This window comes from Phaethon aethereus (genome assembly GCF_964289735.1).
Source record: "Phaethon aethereus genome assembly, chromosome: 3".
NCBI lineage: Eukaryota > Metazoa > Chordata > Aves > Phaethontiformes > Phaethontidae > Phaethon > Phaethon aethereus.
In genome coordinates, this window is record NC_138576.1 from 40,214,285 (window position 1) to 40,235,169 (window position 20,885).

A 20,885-nucleotide genomic window follows, 5' to 3' on the forward strand; every position below is an offset into this window, starting at 1 on the left:
TTGTTACACTATTTTGTGTTTGATGCATGCTTGGTCACATGCTTGTGTAAGCCAAAACATGTGTTGACTGCTGGTCCCTGAAGAAGCACGGTACATAAATACATATACACAGACCTGAACTATTTCACATTTGACTAAATGCTACCTTCAACCAATACTCCAGGGGCCTGAAGAGTACATTCTAGCTTTTATCTTCTTTTTGCCCTAAATAAGTACAGTTGATTTGATTGATCTACAACCTCAATATATGTGCTATGGAATTCTTAAGGACTTTCAGTGCTGAGGCTTCAAACTAGTAATTTATTGTTTGAAAAACCTGTCATTACAGCCACCAAATAGCCAGCTATCTTGAATTTTCTTTACTGTAATTTGACGTACTGCTTCTCCTTTTTCTGTCCTCTTAGCTGCAGCTTTTTCACAGGACAAGTGTTTAACAGCCATCCTCATCTTCCCTCCCCAGTCTCCTCTCTGGAGCAGGGCAGCCCCTGTGTGTTCAGTGTCTCTAAGGCTACATTTTCTAGACCACAGATCGTTCTCTTCCTGCAGTTGGCCGATCTCTCTTTTTGAAATAAGGGACCAAAAGCTTAGCACAACACGTTAGTGATGCAGTAGGAATTGCTCCTGGGCTATCTACCATCTTGCAGGCTCTACACCTAGGTGTATGACTCCAGCCAGGCATGAGAGGAGAGGGAGAAGGCAATGGCTTCTCTGACGTTCAGCTTGTTATCTGCTATGCTGCCCAGCAGTTCAGCAGCAAGTTATAGCCACATTCTCTGGGTGGTAGATTATTTCTGCTTAAGCATATTAGTCTCTCTCCTTTGTCACTTGTAAAAATCCTATACAGCCTTCCCTTTTGAAAGGGATACCAATGACTACTCCCACATAGTCTTTTACAGGCTTTTTTCATATCTGCCCCATAACAATTCAGCTAGACCACTCTGCCATCACTCCTACCAGCACGGTTGGAAGTATCTGCAAAGTAAACAAAATAGTTTGAACTTGAGCATGACCAGAGAATGCCTGCCCTGCTCCAGCCCTCCAATCATTCACAAAGTTGAAATGGGTCTTAAAGATAAGGGAAGGAACATTTTATGAATTGGAGGAAGAGAAGCAATATGTTGGAAAATAGGATTTTCATGCCCTACTGAATGAAAAATGATAACTCTGTATACTAAAAGTACAAGCCAAACAGCATATTACTTGAATTGTTCACAAAGGAATCACTGTAAGAGAAGACAAGTTATAAACACAAGTGGAAAATATTCAGGCATGCTCTACCGCATCTGGAAAAGCATCAAATGGAATTTCTCAATCGTAATTGACTTTATGGATAACCTCAATATTCCTAATATTTTTTTAAAAATTGCATGTAACTTTATTCCTAAAAAAAGGTAAGACATACAATATGACTGGGGTGTTGCTCAGTGCAAATCTACTTTTGGACAAGCAAGATTCCAGATAAGATCAGAATGTAATACAATTTACAAGCGTTACATTAATCATTGCCGATAATACTTTCTATACATAACTTTGAATATTAAAATTCTGCTTGTCTAATCCACTCCTACCTAATCATCTCTTCCAACAGCTGTCTGTCACACTGAATGCACTGGAATTAGGTGCAGGAATAACAACCCCTTGTTTCTGCAGTTCACGTAAAACATCTAATATTGAATCCAATTCCACTCGAAATTTCTCCAGTTCTTGATTCTTCCGTTGTGCCAGTCTTCGCCACTTCTCAACCTCATGGGTTTGCCTTGCTTCCGTAATATGTTGTGTTAGTTGGGCTGCCTGCAAATTAGAGAAGAAAGTCAGCATTGTGACTTCCTTGACAAATACTCAGCCAACATTGCCCCTTTGCAAAAATATACCGCTTCATTACAGTTGATGCTCGGTCTCAAAGCTCACGTTAAGTGGAAACAATTTGTTCTGAATATTCCAAAAATCATTCTGACAGCAATAAATTCCTTTAAATATTTGCGTTAATGACGGAAGGGTAGAATCCATTACTGACTAATGAGCCTCGGGAGAATTTAACTCATCCTCTCCAAAGCAGCAATTAAAAGTTTGAATATTTAAGACTGAGCATATAACATAAAAGCCCCTGTAATCAAAACGAACCTTTCCAATTGCCATTTAAATGTGTTAATTAAAAGAACACTCTGCAAGAGAAACAAACCAAATCTGAATGACATGTTCTGGGCTCCACTGTACTTCTAAAAGCCACAAGTTCTATCAATGATCAGAAGATATTCTGTAGTCACAAAGGTCTGAAGCTGCTACAGATGGAAGTTTGAATTAATTTTCACATGAATCTGTGGCATAACCCTATTAAATTACCCAAAACAAAAAGTGCCACAAGATATCAAAATCTCCACAGCACTATTAATTGTAATAGATTCTTTAAGGAAAGCTCTATCAATTAAAGGCCATAATTATTGTATTTGTAGTTTGATTCTAAGGACATCTTGTTCAGCAATTAGTTTTTCTACATTTTTCAGTTCATTATCATTCATTTGGGGGACTCTTTGGTGCTCCACTGCAGATGATTAAAGCTGTAAAACTAGCACAAACAAAATCCAAAACTTAATACATAGCAAGGCTAATAGCACCAAGAAAGGTGAAATGACTTAGTAGTAATTCTTGCGTATACTATTATTTCTGTTTTTTTAAAATACATTACAAAACATCTTGGTAAATACTATAGGTCAGGTAACAAATTCAGTGGAGACAGATCACAAACTGAGCAGCAGCAGGCACTTCACAGAAATGGTAGAGAAATTCTCACATTATACAAAAGCACACCTATAGCATAAAAAAGTAACAGTGTTACAGTTGCCTTTAGCAGGACAGAACGTGAACAAAAATAATAATGTCATCGGTGGCAGCAGGGTTCAGTCTTAATCCAGTGACTTGTTTTATGCACAGTTCTTTTGGGGAAGAAAATTAAGTATCTGATGTAGAAATGTGTGAGAATAAAACCTTCTACTACCACCAATTTTGTACATAAAAGTGTATTCCTTGAGATCTGGTTTCAAAACTAGAACAAACTCCACAAACTAAGAACTACTACAGGTTTGATGATCTTCCAGTCCAACAGCTCTTCTTTGACTTCATGTATTTAAGTAAAATCTAAGTTAAAACACTAATGACAGTCATATATTTAAGCGATGAAAGTGTTGAGAAAAAAATCTGTATGAACTAGAAAACTGTTTCCAGATGATAGAAACTCCCCAAATAGATGAAAAATCTAGATGGAGGCCATGACATAAAATGATGGGGGGGGGTGGGGTGGGAAATCAATGCAAAATTATTTTACCCATTCAACGGATACAAACGTCAGATACAAGAAGCTGTATCACAAAGATCCAATTGTCAATCCAAAATTTTTATCTTGGGGAGGATAAAGGCTTTTTTTGTTATTGTTGTTTCAGGTATTAACAACAGTATGTGTAGGCTGCTGCAAGATGTTTCTATACTTTTAATGCAGCTTTTCTGAATGGGATTTCTAGGACTAGAAAATAAAATTACAGTTCAGTTGAAGAATATATCATAGCTTAAGAAACTCTGCATTACAAACTTTTGCCAATTTTTCAGTAGCTAGCTTTCATAGTGTAATTGAAATATGAAATAACCTAATGATACAAGGGAATTCTAGAGGTTATGTGGTCCAACCCTCTGCAAAAGGAAGGCCTCCTTAGATCAGGTTGCGAGGAAGTTACACACCCAATAGGCGAGTCATGCACAAGTCATCTTAATCACCACAGCAAGAAAGAGCTGACTAGCACTGTGTCTATATTCACTTGCATCACCAGGCACCAAAGACAAAACCATGGCTATCAAAAAGTACTTGCCCCCCTGCAGTGTGAGCTAAATGAGGCGGTTCAAATACCATAAAATTACAGTTAAGCTGACAAAGTGCTCTTGAGAAGTAAATGCCGATATACTCTGGTATACCTTTTGAATTTCTTGCTCTCTTTCTGCATGTCTGTTCTCTATATGCTTGATTTTCTTTTCCAGGGACAAGAAGTGCTTCATTTCAGGACTCTGGCTCTCCTTAGCCTCTCTCAGTTCTTCCAACAATTTTGTCACCTACAGTTTGAGAGAATTGATGAAAACTGTTATCATTGTGTTAAGCAGTATATAAAACATTCCTTTCAAAGTGCATTTGTGTTGTTTAATCATTCCATTCAAAAGCTGCAGAAAGGAAGACATAAAAGAGAAATCTCCCATATTCAAAAGCTTAAGCAGGGGCTTAGGGATCAGATTAGGACCTTTCATTTGTAAGAAATGGCCTGAGGATATGAAAATCTAGTCCTTTTTTACAAATCCGTTCCTGTCCATAATACGTTATGAGGTGATTAGTCACAGTCAATTTTTATAGTTCTAAACATACTAAAAAATTAACAGAGAATATGATGAATAGATGTCCTAACACAATCCCTTCTCACACTCCGGTTAAAGATAAAATATAAAAAGTACCAGTGTATTTCTAAGGAATAAATTAAGAAAAGATATGCTGCTAACACACATAATTACACAACCCCATCTAATAATTGACAGGTCAAATAAAATTTACCAATGACTTACAACTGATTTCCTAATCCTCCAGAAATTCAGGTAAGTTTTCTTATAAATCCCTATGTGTTTATTTTCATTCTTTGCCTATTTTAAGTAACTTGATATTTCTTCATGTAAACATCGTAAGTTCTTTTTTGGTCACTTTGTTAATGTGTATAAGTAAACTAAAGTGAAAGCTTTGCAGTTTTTATCCTTTATTATATCCTTAGCTCCCCTTACCCAATATATCTGCAAACCGCTAACCCTCTTCAAGCACTCAGCCATCCTTGGCTCTCTGCTGCTGAATTCAAGTAGCTGGAAGCATTGTGTACTTCATAAGATGTTGCCACTCTTACTGACAAGTAACTCCAAGATGGCTTACTATTATTTCCACTTTTTAATGTGGTTTTCTAAAATAAAGAACGGCCTATGTTACTACATTTTTCTTGTCCATTTCTCCAGCAGCTTTGAACCTGTGGACCAATTTCTGCAGCATTTGTCAGAGGCGCAGAAGTCCTCGTTTCATAAGTTCTGTGAAAATGAGTGTCTGCTGTTTGTCTGCTAAGTTGCCCCACTGAAGGACAGGGCTGATGGGTGATCTCGAATACATAATTAAATTCAAGAAAAATTAATGCAGGAAAGACGTTAGGAGGGGGAGAAAGCCCCAGAAGAAAATGGGCTCCATGTATTTTATCAGAAACAGAATTATGTTAAATACAAAGCTCTGCTATGTGTTAAGCAAGAGAAGAATACAGTCAATGGGAAACATGAACAGCTTTTCTGAAATTAATATTCAAGTAGCAATCTTCCTGTGAGCCTTGGAAAAAAAGGTTGCCTTTTTTCAGGTACCACCATTTTAGACAGGATGCTCAATCCTATTACAAATGGTAGTGCTTTTCCCTATCATGACTAATTACATTTGCAGGTTTGGTTGACTTCTTTTTTCAGCTCAATTTGTGCAACCATTTAATGCTTAAAATGTATTTTAAAAGCAGCACTATCTGTTATTTAAATAAAGCAATCCTACTAGAGGGTGTAAGCAAGGCATTTGACATTTTTTTCTGTATAGTCCTGCAATGATTTTTGTAACAAAGGCACTCTCTTACGTTTTCTTAAATGCCAGCACCTAAAACTCAGCCTGTAACATGTGGGTTAGACAGGATGACCATCCTCTTAACCATCTCTGTCATTAATAATCTGTAAAGCAAACAGGCATAGAGGAAACAACTCTGTTTAATAACATTTGTCTCATTGTATTCTCACCCTGCTTTCCCAGGAGGAAGTATTACATATACATGGAGGTCATTGGAGTAAAATAAGCTTTGCATGGAAAGGCAACATGTATCATTAGATTCATAATATGAACCCAAAGTCTCAGCCCTTATTCTGCACATACAGAGCTTGTTTAATAGGAGATCTTTTTTACCTCCCTACAAACCCTCACTTTTCTATAAATACTTCACAACAGACGTGGAATTTTTCATGGATAAGATAAATAGCGAATGAGTTTAGTGAGACTAAGATTAATTACATTAAGTATGTACTAAACATAAACTGAGAATTCTTTCATTTCTTCTAAGGGCCACGAACAAGATTAAATGTCTGTTGAGTTCTCAGTCCCTTGCAGAATAGGACAATGCTTTTTAATAACTCTTGCAGGTTAATTACTGTATTATCAAAATGAAGTTAAGATTAGCAATGTTCACACATCAAGTAGGTGGTGAATTAAGCATAGGCACAATGCTAACACGGGCTATATCCTCCTCCTGACCAGGAAGTGATTAAAAAAAAAAAAAAAAAGATTGGCAGCATTTTAAAGAACAACAAAAGCATAGCCAATAGTTGAAAATGCTTGAGCTAAAAGACAGACAGCAATTTCACACAATATTAACCCAACAAATAAAACATGAATAAGTGTAATTTTTAGATTATATGCTACCAATAGAAGTAGAAGGTTAGGAAAAACCTATATAATTCTCTTACAAACCAGTGAATTTTGGAACTATTACAACTAACCCTCTCTTCTTATAAGACCTCAAATTTCATAGATATCAAAGGAGAAAACCAAGAACATAATTGCCTAAGTCAGTTTTATGGCAACAAAGGATGAAAAAAAGGCAGGCTTTATCTGAACAAAGAATTTGAAAACAGTAATAAAATACCCTCTTAATAAAGAAAAAGTCCTGTGGTCTATTTACTACCCATCCATCACACCTCAAAGAAGAGGCTATGAATGCTTGGATTAATCTGCTGATCAATTTTCATACAGATGTCAGACATTTCTAACTTAATAATAGTAGTAGTAATACTAATCAAAGAAGATCAAAGTTCTACCTTCTGTGCTGTGTTGTTCTCTTGTTCACATTAGAAAAATACATTGCATTCTCAGGTATAATCAATGTAGAAGCAACTGACAAAAATACTGTTTCTAAGAATTATTTCCTATATATTATCTGAAGCTTTACAAGGATGAAAGTGAAACTCTTTTATTAATATAAGGTACCCCCAATCCCAGTTTAAATATACCTCTTTTTGTAGGAGTTCCTCACGCATTTGTGAAATTAGAAGGTCTTCCTGTTGTCTCTGTTGTTCACCGATTTGTTCTTGGAGATGTTTTATCAGTATCTACAAAAAGGTTAAAAATAGTCATCATTAACATAAATACCCATGACAACATGTGAAGACCTATAAAGGAAACATACACCAAAAATATAATCAGTATTGTAGTACTGCAGGTATAAGTGATGCATATATTAACAATACTACCTCTTAATGCATGTGCCTGTGTGCTATTTAATAATCCTCTATGTGGGTTGTTAAATAGCACACGTTTGTTCATATACAGTATATGAAAACAAGTCTCAATCTTCAAGTTACTTTCCTCAGTTAAAAAAAGTTCTGAAATACTCTGAATGCAATAGCTCTTTCTACCTTCATACTGTATGTAAAACTTCTCCCAGAATTTTAATGCACCAATATAATCACAGGCCCGGGTCCTCATGGGGGACTTCAACCACCCTGATACCTGCTGGAGGAACAACACCACATGGCATAAGCAATCCAAGAGGTTCCTGGAGAGTATTCATGACAACTTCCTGACCCCAAGTGATAGAGGAACCAGTGAGGAGAAGTGCTCTGCTGGGCCTTAAACTCACAAAGAAGGAAGGGTGTGTGGAGATGTGAATGTCAAAGGCAATCTTGGCTGCAGTGACCATGAGATGGTGGAGTTCAGGATCCTGAGAGGAGAGAGCAGGCCAAAAAGCATGATCATAACCCTGGACTTCAGGAGAGCAGACTCTGACCTCTTCAAAGATCTGCCTGAAAGAATCCCACGGGATGGGGCCCTGAGGGGGAAAGAAGAGCCCAAGAAAGCTTGTTGGCATTCAAGGATCACCTCTACCAGGCTCAGGAACAGTCCATCCCAACAAGGAGAAAGGCAAAAAGGTCAGGAGATGATGCATGGATGAACAAGGAACTCCTGGCAAAAATCAAACATAGAAAGGAAGCATACAGACAGTGGGAACAAGGACAGGTAACCTAGAAGGAATATAGAGACACTGTCTGAGCATGCAGAGATGTGGTCAGGAAAGCCCAAATCCACCTGGAATTGAATCTGGCGAGACTGGCAAAGGCAACAAGAAGGGCTTCTGCAAGTACCTAAGTGGCAAACAGAAGACTACAGAAAATGTGGGCCTGCTGATGAAAGGGGCAGGTGTCCTGGTGACCCAGGACATGGAAGAGGCTGAGGTACTGAATGCCGCCTTCATCTCAGTCTTTACTAGCAAGACTGGCCTTCAGGAATCCAAGGCCCTAGAGACTAGGGGGCAAGTCTGGAATGAGGAATATACATGCTTGGTGGAAGAGGATCTGGTCAGGGAATACTTATGCAAACCACACAAATGTAAGTCCATGGCCCTGATAAGATGCAACCATATCTGCTGAGGACAAATGTCACTCCTACCTTCAAAAAGGGCAAGGAGGACGATGCAGGGAGCTACAGGCTACTCCGCCTCACCTCACCCTGGGAAAGTGAGGGACCAACTAATCCTGAAAACCTGTCAAGCACATGAAGGACAAAAAGGTGATCAGGAGTAGTAAGCATGGATCTACAAAGGGGAAGTCATGTTTGACCAACCTGCTAACCCTCTATGATGAAATGAGTGGCTTGGCAGATGAAGAGGGAGCAGTGGATATTGCCTACCTGGATTTCAGTAGTAGGGCTTTCAACACTGTCTCATGTAAAATCCTCATAGAGAAGCTGATGAAGTATGGGGTTGGATGAGCAGACAGTGAGGTGGATTGCAAAATGACTTAAATGGCTGGGCCAGAGGGTGGCTACGAGTGCAACAAAGTCAAGTTGGAGACCAGTAACTCAGGAGGTGTGGTGTGTAGAATTGTCAGTTCTGGGTCCAGTCCTGTTCAACATCTTCATTAATGATCTGGATGACGGGGCAGAGCGCACCCTCAGCAAATTTACTATCATATAAAACCGGGAGGAGTGGCTGACACGCCAGAGGATTGTGCTGCCATCCAGGGGGTCCTTGACAGGCTGAAGAAATGGGCTGACAGAAACCTTGTGAACTAAAATAAAGGGAAGTGCAAAGTCCTGCTCCTGGGGAGGAACAACAGCATATGCTGGGGGCCACCCAGCTAGAAAGCAGTTTTTCTGAAAAGCACCTGGGGGTGCTGGTGGACACCAAGTTGAAAAAAAGGCTAATGGTATCCTGGGCTGCATTAGTATAAATGTTGCCAGCTGGTCAAGGAAGGTGGTCCTTCCCCTCTATTCAGCTCTGGTGAAGCCACACCTGGAATACTGTGTTCAGTTCTGGGTTCCCCAGTGCAAGACACATGGAGCTACTGGAGAAAGTCTGCAAAGGGCCACTAAGATGATGAAGGGAATGGAACATCTCTCATATGAGGAAAGGCTGAGAGAGCTGGGACTGTTTAGCCTGGAGGAGAAAAGGCTCAGCGGGATCTCATCAATGTTGACAAATATCTGAAGCGAGGGTGCCAAGCCAACAGAGCCAGGCTCTTTCCAGTGGTATCCAGCAATGGGAGAAGCAGCAAAGGCCACAAACTGAAATACAGGATGTCCTGTCTAGAATATAGGGAAAACATGTATTGTGAGGATGACCAGGTGTTTGTTTAGTCTCTAAGCCCAGAGAGGTTGTGCAGTCTCCCTCCCTGGAGATATTCAAAAGCTGTCTGGACATGGTCCTGAGCAGTTGGCTCTAGATGACCCTGCTTGAGCAGGGGGGTTGGACAAGATGACCTCCAGAGGTCCCTTCCGACATCAGCCATTCTAGGATTCTGTGAATACAGTGGCATAGGCCCATTTTTGAAACAATAGATCCTACATCAAAGAAAGATAAAGTTTAAAGGAATTTCTTTCTAGATTACTATAACAGATATCTATACATGATGAATGTATCTACTGTATCTTACCTCTTGTGTTGAAATTCTGCTGCTCAGTTCAGCTACCTTAGAAGTAGAATGCTCCTTTGCATGCTGGCAAAGAATCTTCTCCACTTCCCTCTGATGGGAAGCTTTCAGAGATGCAATGTATTCTGCTGTGTCCTCCTGTATCCTGAAGCAAGTGCGAGGAAAGAAAGATACAGTAAAGCAGCTACAGACAGTTCTTAAAAAATGTGGCAAGGTTTCTCCCTTGAACATATAGAACATCAAAAACGTTAAAGGCAGCGTGTGTTTGAAATTTTATAACAAAACCTTGCAAGATAGCACCAACGTTACTTCTACTGCTCTGGAGGGATGACAGGGTGGGAAGCCTACAATGCTGGATATGTGCCTCATTTAACTAGAAGCAGCTACAATACAGAAAACTCAGCCAGAAAACTTTGGCTCCTCTTATAAAAAAAGAGAGAAAATTGGTGCTTTTAAATCATAATTCAGCTGTCCTATTTGACATATCTATTTCAGAACAGAATGTGTTGCAATCTAAATATGCCAATTTACTCTACTTTGACTATGAAGGGATCTAAGGGAGACTAGGTGAGGTGTAAAGTTTCTACAGTTCGTCAAGCAAATCCCACTGAGAGCATACCCCAGTTTGAAAAAAAGTATGTGTACCAAATATTAATGCTATACAACACAAATACAAAATATCTAAAATGCAATGATTTACATTGAGATCTTTTTACTCAAAAACATGACGACCTGTAGCATTAATAAGAAGAATTAACATAGGTTTGCCTGTAGAAAGGATCATGACAGTGCACTGCTCTAAAAAATCCCCACCAACCAGAAAACTAAAAAAAAAAAAACCCAAACCATAAACAAACAGTAAAAATTAAATTTACAGAGAACACTGGCCAAGTATAAGCTAGCTTCACACATGGCTGACATGTTCATGCGTCACTTCAATCCTGTATCAGCCAACACTTTAACAAGGCTTTTGAAGGAACACGTTAAGCATTTACCTTCGTATATTATTTTCAGAATAAGCCAGCATTGCTTGAGACTTCACCCTCTGCTGGTTCATTTCTAGAGACAATCTTTCTAGCTCTTCTTTCAGCTGTGCATTTTCTTGCAGAACTTCTGAGAGATTAGAATCAGAAAAGGCATGTGGTTGGTATATCTTGCCATCGTTGAAAATGCTTAGAAAGGGTTCACTGTTGCCAGAATTCCTTTTATCTGTTGCTGAGGTATTCTTTTTCAAGATCTCTGTAGAGTTTTTCTTATTTCTCAAATTATTATCAGACAACATCACCATCCTTTCTTTTTGAAGTTTCTCTACAGTTTTTGTAAGGTCTTGTATTTCTCTGTTTTTGATGACCAGTTCTTGATTTAGTTTTAAAAGTCTGTCTTTTGTGTTACCTTGTTTCATATGAGAGTCTGTGGACTCTAAGTCTTTATTATCCTTTTTACTTCTGAGTTTTAATTGGGAATTTTGACTTCTGAGGTTTTCAATTTCTGTCTGGAGGTCTTTAACGGTGATCTGATGTGTCTTCTTCAGATTCTGAAGCTCCTGTTCAAGTTCTGTAGAACTGGCTTTATCACCATTCAGTTTTGGTGATTCACTCATGAATTTGTAGGCAAGTAGTTGCTCAAGCTCTACAAGTCTTTGCTCATACTGTATCTAAGGGAGGGGAATGGGAGGAGGGGAAGAAGAAGCAGTTTCTTCAAGTGTACTTTTATTATTAGCTCTTCCTGTTATTCTTTAAAGTTACTGCACATCTGAAGCAAGATTTCACAAGACAGGATACACATCAGTATTACTAACAACACTACTCAATCAGTTCAGAAATTAGTGAATGAAAAAAGTACGTGAAGCAAACTTAAGTCTGCTGTAAAACAGAATTATTCAAAACATTTACTATGATGTAATCCTCTACTCACAATGAATGCAGCAACTATGGGAAAGAAGATTCAACTGACAAGAAATTATTTCATTTTTATATAATGGAGTCCTCTTCAGATGTTACCACCTCAGACAGGCAAAGTAACATCTTATTACAGCAAGTAGTTAATTTTTTGAAAATCTGTCATTATCTATTTGCCATGTGTCAGTTTGCAAACATTACTGTCACATGCCTCAAAATTGTACTTCACACTTTTAGAAACATCTCAAATTTTAACAGGACAGATTTTTATTTTAAGCATGAATATAGAAGTATGAATTCAGAGAGACACAGAATCCTTCTTCCTAATGAGCTGAGGAAAACCTAATCCTTCTTAATAGCCTGGATAGCCTCTGAGAAAAGCATGATGAGTTACTCACATGAAGAAAAGGAGGAACAACTGGCCAATGCTTTCCTTTCCTGCTCATTAAGCACCTTTGCAGTCTACCTTTTCCTTGAAGTAAAAGGCCAGACTTCCATGCTTCCTGATACAAGTCTTCAGACTTGCTATTATGTAATTTTTGGATAGACTGTTTCGTGTTCCTAGATGCTCCCTGCAGAAATGCTTGGTCAGCAGACCTTTGAAACCACAGCCTTTGGTACAGCAAGGAATTAGGTAAGCAGCTACTCCGACCATTCACAGGATGAAACCCACTTACCTTAATTGTAAGAATTTAATTATTATGCATCAAGAACTTGTTCTTTCTGTTTCAATAATATTCCAACAATTTCAATGCTTTTTTTATCTTGGGTGCTGAAGCTACTGAAATTCTGGTTATAAATTCTTTGAATATTTTTCCCTTGAATGTGGCCTTTGCCTTCAGTTTCACCACTACTCTGTGTTAGACACCAGTAACCTTGTGACTGTTACAGAGTACTGTTACAGAGTAGACTACTCAACAAGCCTCCAACTTTTACCTTTATTTTTTGAAATTGTTGTTCCATGGCACGGAGACTTTTTTTAGCTTCATCATCTTTACCTTCAAGTTCTGTTTCTAACTTTTTAATTCTTCTCTCCAAAAAATCAGTTGTGTTTGTTTTAGATGAAAGATCATTAGTTTTCTCGGCAGCAGCAGCAGCATAAATCAGAGCAGGCAAAGAATTTGGATACCTTCTTTTTAGAATTCCTTCCATTTCTCTGATCTATCAAAAAGAAAATTAAGTCAGAAGTCAAAAAGAATAAAGTTCTAATGCAAAGCAAACTGAAATACGTGACAGATTGTTAACAAATGTCATCCACTCAAGCTGGGTGAAGAATGAAAACTAGAGATGCATGTGTTGAGAATCTTTTTACATTGCTTATATTTACGTTACTGTTTACAGAAAAGCAAGACTCATCGTCTCTTACTGATTGACATACACATCATCTCAAACAAAATACTGCTCTCGTCTTCAGGTTGTCCTATGTCAAATGGACCTTTTATTTACTTTCTTAGCACTTAAGTTGTATATGGCTCTTAATACTGTTAAAGTACTTGCTTTTTTCCTGGACTTCCATTCACATTCTACTTTTCCAACTGTTACAGAGATATTTCATAAGAGTTTCGAAATTATTCTCCCAATAACACATTATATGCCTTTTATTTTGGAGTCTGCAGTAAAATAAAACTAACACCTTGCATGCAAGACTAATAGCAAGACCCTCTATGGAGGGGGGCTATCTATGGATAAGATAGGCATCACATTAGAATACTGCAGAGGCGCTTTCCCATTTGTCCCACATCCCCACCAAATGCAGCTGCCATCTAAAATTCAGAAAGGTCCATTTCCACCTGACTCTTCCTTAGTAGAAAGATGGATTTTAAGGTCTCTACTCCCCGAGTTTTCATGAATCTTATAGGAATACAGTAAAATTTAAACCCCTACTCTTGAATCAACTTGGTTGAAATTGGTCATAATATTAAGGGATTACTGAACAGAGATAGGAGGAGTCTTAGAATATAGACAGCAAGCTTGTGTGTGCTTTTGCCCTCTTGCCCCTTTCCAGAAACTCTAAAAAATATTTTAATGTTAAAGGATTTGAAAAGGGATATCAGTAAATAGTTTATTAAAACATAGTAGCAGAAGAGTCCTTAGTAAGCAAACAATTGCAGCTTTTTGTGTTAGGAGTGTTCTATAGCACAAGTTACTTTATCATAGGGCTTCATGCAATGCTCTATCTTTATGAAAGGGCTGGTAAGTGTTGTAAGAGACCTAATCTGAAATAAAGGTTAAACAAAACACAGCTCTATTATTGCATACTTGTCGCTCAAGATCCTGAATTCTTTTAGCATCTGCTGCTCTGTCTCGCAAACGTTTCTTCTGTTGCACACACTGATCTCCAGCTTCAGCTCTGAGCTTCTCAACCTACCCAATTTATGAGAAAATAAATTGAAATATATATTCAGAGACATTGTCTTGTAGTACAAAATTAAGCATTTCAAACACACACAATATAATGGGAGTATTCTGCAACTTAAAAACTGGTAATAGTAATTTCTGTACTAACTGATTGTTCAGGTTCTTAAACTAAGTTAGAGCTTCTTTAAGCCACTTAAGATCAAAGGAGCTGAAACTAGCTATGGAAATCTAGAAGAGAACGTCCCCCAGCTCTGGGACATTCTTGTCTTCAGACCAGTAAATCTGCTTCTTTGTCCCATACTTCCAGCATGCAGGCTTGGTTAATAAGCTGTAATATAAAGTACCACATTGCATTACGTGAACTCAAGGTGAGTTAAGGAAATAGTTTGTGATTTGCAAGGCTATGCTCCATGATGGGATATAGAAACAGCAGAAAAGCAGTATTATGTTGTGCCTAAATAAATGCTGACTCTCAGGATCAGGGGAAAAAACTGGATAGCTAACACTCCTGTAACTCCCATAAAGTCTGGCCATGACGACTCAAAGCTTTAATCTAAAATTGAATTTCCTACCTTTATCAGCCACTGCGATCACTGTACAGGGATATTAATTACACCTGCTATAGTTGGAAGTATTCCTATCTTGATTTCTCTCTCACATTGGCAATGTTAGCATAAGTAATGCTTTCATGCCAGTGCAGTTTGACTAATTTGATTGTTTCTATGAAGTCAAAGCTCTTCATTGTTTTTAAACACCAGTCCATCCTGGAGAAAATGCAAATTAAAATATTTTCTTTCACAACAATATGTTGATCAAAGTTTGATATGGTGGTGTTTAAGGGCTCTCCTTCCCTGGCTGCTCCTTCAGAAGCACCTCCTTTCATCTGTGAGCTCTCTTATAAAACACCGTGAAAAAAATTCCAGGATAAATTATATCTTATCACTGGTAAAATTCTTTACTTCGGTGAATCCTAAGTCAAATCTACTGACAAGCAGGCAATGCAAATCTCAGAACTACTCAAGATTCATGCATTAGTTTTACTTGCTTTATATTTTGAGTGTTTTGTCTTTTTCTTCCCTACTACAGCAACCAGAGATTTTTTCTAAGAAAGAATTTAGAACAGGTACTTAAGAAAAAAAGTAAGCGTTGCCTATGCTACCATGGAGTAAAAAGGAGGATAAGAGAATGACAAGAGGGATGTTCCAAGTTGTTAGTGTAACAATGGACTTCCTTTTCTTAGTCAAGAAATTTGCAGGTTTTAAGGAAACACATTACTTTTGTTTCCAGAAGCATCATCAAGATGTCCAACAGAAGCAAAACCAGGTTTTAAGCATTTTGCACGTGCAACTCTCACTGCATATGCAGTACTACCCAATTTGCATATAAAGACTCCACGTTTGATTGAAAGGTTATAAAGAAAGGTTTACATTGAAAGGTTACATGTTTTTCCTTGAAAAAAATGGTATTATTATGAAGGACAGAACTACATTGTAATTGTCACTAGAAAAGAAATAATTTTAAGTTCCACCTTCTTAGATAAATTTAGATATTATCACCTCTAGTTTTAGTCTCCCAATTTCTTCTCTTGCATCTTTAAGACGGGCTGCATCTTTATCCAAAAGATCTTGATTTTCTGCATACCACTGAAGTCTTCTTTTTAAATGAGTAATCTCCTGTTTGTATGACTCTTCCATAACTTTAAATTCATAAGACTTCTCACCTACAGGAAGAAAATGTCCTTAGTATTGTTTTATTAGTACTTATGTATTGAAGTAATTAGTCAACACTATCCTTCTCAGCACATTTCATATATTTACTCTTTTGACAATCCCGTTACTGCAGTAACATTTTAAAACCAGACCCTAATTAGGATTTTAAATGCAACCGTTATTGGAAAAAAAGCACCTTTTTTCTCTTACACATAGCAGTACTCAATAGTTCACAGTTTGCCATGGAAAGTATTTAAAACAGAAACCCAGGGAGACCTATTCTTGATGACATTCTAGTAAACAATTTTTCAGTAACTACATGGATGACAATATAGTATATATGCTTAGATATGTATTGACCATACTCCTCCCATTTAGGGATCAAGCATTTTGAGGAGACATGAAGATAAATGTTACAGCTCTTAGCACTTGTGATGCCTGATACCAGAAGTGAAAGACTCCAGTTTCTGGTCCTCTCTCATTAAAAAAGCTCAAACTGGAAAGAGTTCTGATAAGAATGTTGAAAAAAAAGACACAAGGCGTAAGTTATAGGTAAAAAAAAGGCAAGATCTAAACAGGCTAAGATGCAACACAGTAAACCTTTTCTTATGAACAGAGTTGTCATATAAATGGAATCGTTTGTTTTCCATGCTCAGTGGAAGATGGGCAAGAAATCAAACTTAATAGGCAACAACAAAGAGTTTGGCTGGATACATAAAAAGGCTTTCTAATAGAGTGCCAAAGGTACTGTAGCATGTCCTTCACTATATGCTTTTAATAAAAGTTTAGACAATGCTTGGAAATGGTCTAGATGCATTTGACTAAGTAATATTTTAATGACAATGAAGTTCTAGTTACATATTTATTTAGTGAAGCACAGAATAGACAAAATTATTCAATGAACTGAAGGTGCTTTACCTGATGCGGATGCAATCTGGACTTTTGCTAAATCTCTCTCCTTCTTTGCTTGTCCCAAGTCTACCTCAAGAGCTTGCTTATCTTGTTTGAGACGTCTTATCTCTTCTTGTAATTTAGTTTCTTCCTTCTGAGTTTTAGAGAAAACAGTAAGACAAGAAAAACTAAATACACATTGTCATACAAAAAACCTGAACATGCTTTTTCACCATAAAATGATTAAAGCACAACAGTTGTGTCAGACCGCAGCAGCAATGAGGTTTTCTAGTTTTAGTATTATTCTCAGGCCTTGCTATAGCAGAGCATGGGAAAAATTACGCTAAGCACAAAAACTGATTTTTTTTTTTAATAAGTCTTACATAATTGTCTTAGAAGTAGAAAACATCTGTCAGTTTTGAGACTGTCAGTAAAGAAAATGGCTTTACTTATTTCTAAGACTTAAGACTGTAGCATAAATGGGCAGATGTATTGTCCAACAGTTCATCTTACTACATTCTATTTCTCACCATTTTCTGTGTGCACTCTGTTCTGTTTGTTTATGTGGCATCACTAGCAAACTTTAAGACTAAGCAGGATGAAAGGTGCCAGCCTCTGGAGATAGAGGTCCTTGGTCCTAGGGATCCATAGGTACAGGGAACAGCAACTGCAGGGTAGGGCTGAGATTTTTAGGGCCAACCAGTAAATAGACCAAGCGTCTAGGGCCAGCAATGGCCAGCACGTGCATGTACGTGTGGTACTGCTAGTGAACTCCTATCCTGATCTGCTGAACAGGATCAGTCCATACGTGCTCCTTGTGTTTCCAAAAGTACTCTTTGTACTTCTGTGGTGTGAGCAAGGGCACTGCTCTCTGTATTATCTCTGTGCCTGACCATGTCAGTGTTGTCTGTGTGTCTCCATCTTTGGATCTTGTCTTCAGTCTCATTACAGGCTGGACCTAAGGACAGGGAAGTGTAGCAGCAGCACCTATGAGGCTGGAACTACGGGAGCCCCTGGAGCCTTAAGAGCTCAAAGTCATCTCTATCAGACCAGGACCACCTTTGCTGGTCCTGAAGCTCACTGGATCCAGATCCTCTTTATCGCCTACCTGTTGTTGTCTGTCTGTTTGTTTTAAACACAAACAAAACAAATGGAAGATGCAGCTTTTAATTTCTGGTCTAACGGTCAGATGAAGTATGTACCAGAACAGTCCCTCCACTTGCAGTAAGCAGAGTGACAGAAGTTCCTCAAAACCTTTAACTTTAATATGAAGCTTACTAAACATCCTCCCTCAAAACCCAAAGCACCTGTAGGTCTACAAAAAAAGTTACATGAGTGAATAAAGATTCTTTTCACTCTGATGTTCTTTTCTAGAACTCACTTGGTACAGAGCAGGGATAAACATTCTCCTGGATTTGTCTTATGTCAGAAAGCTATAGAGGTATTACTACTTTCAGCAAGCTCTCACACAGTATTTCAAAATTTCCAGTAAACATGGTAACACTGTGCTTCTATCAGTGAATCTATGTCTTAGGGGATTACTTCAGAAAGTTCATTTGATGAGACATTTGTGATACACAAATGTGGCAAAAAATTGATGCTGTAGAAAAGTAACAAGCTCCACTACTTCATTTACATTATTAGTCTACAATATGGATGGTTATGTTTTTTTCTAAGAACACATGAAAAACAGGTGTGGTATAGACCTACCCGTGCTGCTCGAAGCTCTGAAATCAATTCTGTGAAACTCTGACTTCTGGCTGGTTGAGAATCCTGCATGATTCGTGACTGGGTATTAGTCTTTTCTACCTTTTCTCTAAACAGCAACAGCAAAACCAGTTATGCAATGTGGTGACTTGGCATACTAACAGTGGCATTCTAAAAAAAACAACACCCCGCCCCCATCAAATGGTACCACAAAATCAATCTGTGCCGGCTCAAAACAAAGAAAGATGCAGTACATCTTTATACCAAAAAAATTTCACCTGTAAGGTGATATCTCACCTCGCACAAACGTGTTTGTTGGGACTACACAAGGGAGGGAAACAAAACCTACTCTGCATCAGTGCAGCTCACCTACGGCCCTCTCCCAAGCAAAGATTTGTAAATTAGGAGTACACACAATTGCTAGGATTCTTTCTCATAAGTAGCGCAGGATGAAAATCTGACAGGACCTACAATGCAGTGAATCTAATGGTTCCTCCACTACCTGGGCATCTTGTGGCCCCTGATCTACTGTGTATCTTACAACAGTATCAAAACATTTTGATACATATGCAGAGCTGTAATACCAGAATAAGTGTAGTATACATATTACACATTCCAATATAAGCATTTGAATTCTAGCATTGCAATAATCCCCACATGGAAGACTTCAGTCTTCCCACAGGTCTGCAGCATCAACAAGACGACTACGAATTAAGTGCCCATAATCAACATAAATCAATTCTCAAAACAAAAACCAAAACCACAAATCCAAGAGACACTGGAAAACATGCACCTGGCAGACTCTGCAGTGATTCTTCATAAATAAAAATAATAAACACAGCTGAAAACTCCAGAGATTTTAGGTCAGATGTTTGAATAAGCCTACCTTAGGGCTATTAATTCAGACATTAAATGCTGATTCTCCTTAAACATTCGTTCCTCATTATTTTTGTTTTGGATTTGTAGCTCTTTCATTTGTTTGTATAACCTCTCATTTTCCTAAAATGAGACAAAGTTAAATGATGTTCATAAATTACTGTTTTACGCAGTTCAAAAACAATTGTCTGTGACTTGCACAGTTTGCCTTCTGAAACACTGAAATGGTGTAAGCAAATGCTAGATGTTTTATTACCAAATTTCTAAAATGGATACCGACCTTCATTATCTTTATGCTAAAGTAGTATACAGTGACCTTAACAATCTTGTCGAAGTGTCTACTCACTCTGGGAGAACATAGGCCAGTTCTTCTGCAAAGCTATTCCAGTGATATTCTAAAAGCACATACATGGATGTGTGCTGATAGATCAGAGCTCAGCCTGCCTGTGCTCTGACCCTGGGGACACGAACCATTACCAATTTGGGATGCTCACAGCCATACTGGCAAGTCATTGTGCCTATACCAAGAAATGCTGCCAAGCACCAGCTGGAAGTTGGTTAAACTAAGCTTTTTTTATTTTACAGCTGCAAATATTCAAAAGGTTTATTAAGCTTGCATCCTCTATGTCTATGCTTGACCAAGTAATAAAGTCAGGCACACTAATAAGGTTTCCTTCAAATCAGCTGCTCATACTCTGTGAAAAAAAAGCTTAAAAAAAGAACCCTCCAGATTTCTAATATTGCTTAAAAATACTAGTTTTCTATTACATTTGGGGCAAAAAGGGTGTGGTTCTTATTGGCCATAAAGCGTTTTCCCATTTCTCAACTTGCCAGTCAGAATATTTTTACAATTTAGAACAGTTACATGGAATTGTGGAAAAAGTTAGCCCAAACTAGACATGTGTGAAATACTTCTTAAATGTGCAATACATATTTGCCCTTCACACCTAAATTTCATCCACTTTTTAGATAGCAAGATAGCTGTATTCAACAGAAATCTAATAATTGTTACATAATTTTGTTTCTGAAATTGGCTAGAACACAGCTCAATATGCTGTGTGGTGTACCTGTTGATAACCTTGAATAATGACCTCTTGATCTTCAATTTCTTTTTGTATTTGTGACAGTTTTTCTTCAGTAACAGGAATTACTGCTGTATGATGGGTCCATCTTATTTCTTTAGTCAGCTCTTCCATACTTCTTAACTTTCAGAAAGAAATAGACACACAATAAGAAAGTTTTGTTAGCAATATGGAATTCTCTACAAGACTACACTTTATATTATAAATAGGTCAGTACATATTAAGATATGAAAGCAGACCAATAAGCCAATCTTATTACTGGAGTTTTAAAGAAGCATTACAAAACAGGAATAAAGTGTAAAAAGTTTGGGTAAATTTAACAAAGTTTTACCCTTCCTTTTCAGTTCTTATGTATCTAGAGG

At 37.9% G+C, this 20,885-nt stretch overlaps 1 protein-coding gene across 1 annotated transcript in view; it reads right to left on the reverse strand.

Moving 5' to 3' along the window:
- Nucleotides 1–1,572: 1,572 nt before the first annotated feature.
- CEP162 (centrosomal protein 162) overlaps nucleotides 1,573–20,885 on the reverse strand; it is a gene marked incomplete at both ends in the record, with an annotated part of 45,889 nt that continues 26,576 nt past the window's right edge. The window contains 12 exons of the mRNA XM_081998511.1: nucleotides 1,573–1,791; nucleotides 3,958–4,092; nucleotides 7,087–7,185; nucleotides 10,006–10,147; nucleotides 10,998–11,656; nucleotides 12,837–13,061; nucleotides 14,160–14,264; nucleotides 15,815–15,978; nucleotides 16,886–17,012; nucleotides 18,569–18,674; nucleotides 19,452–19,564; nucleotides 20,509–20,646. Coding sequence (XP_081854637.1) covers nucleotides 1,573–1,791; nucleotides 3,958–4,092; nucleotides 7,087–7,185; nucleotides 10,006–10,147; nucleotides 10,998–11,656; nucleotides 12,837–13,061; nucleotides 14,160–14,264; nucleotides 15,815–15,978; nucleotides 16,886–17,012; nucleotides 18,569–18,674; nucleotides 19,452–19,564; nucleotides 20,509–20,646 — 2,232 coding nt within the window. The remainder of the gene's footprint in view (nucleotides 1,792–3,957; nucleotides 4,093–7,086; nucleotides 7,186–10,005; nucleotides 10,148–10,997; nucleotides 11,657–12,836; nucleotides 13,062–14,159; nucleotides 14,265–15,814; nucleotides 15,979–16,885; nucleotides 17,013–18,568; nucleotides 18,675–19,451; nucleotides 19,565–20,508; nucleotides 20,647–20,885) is intronic.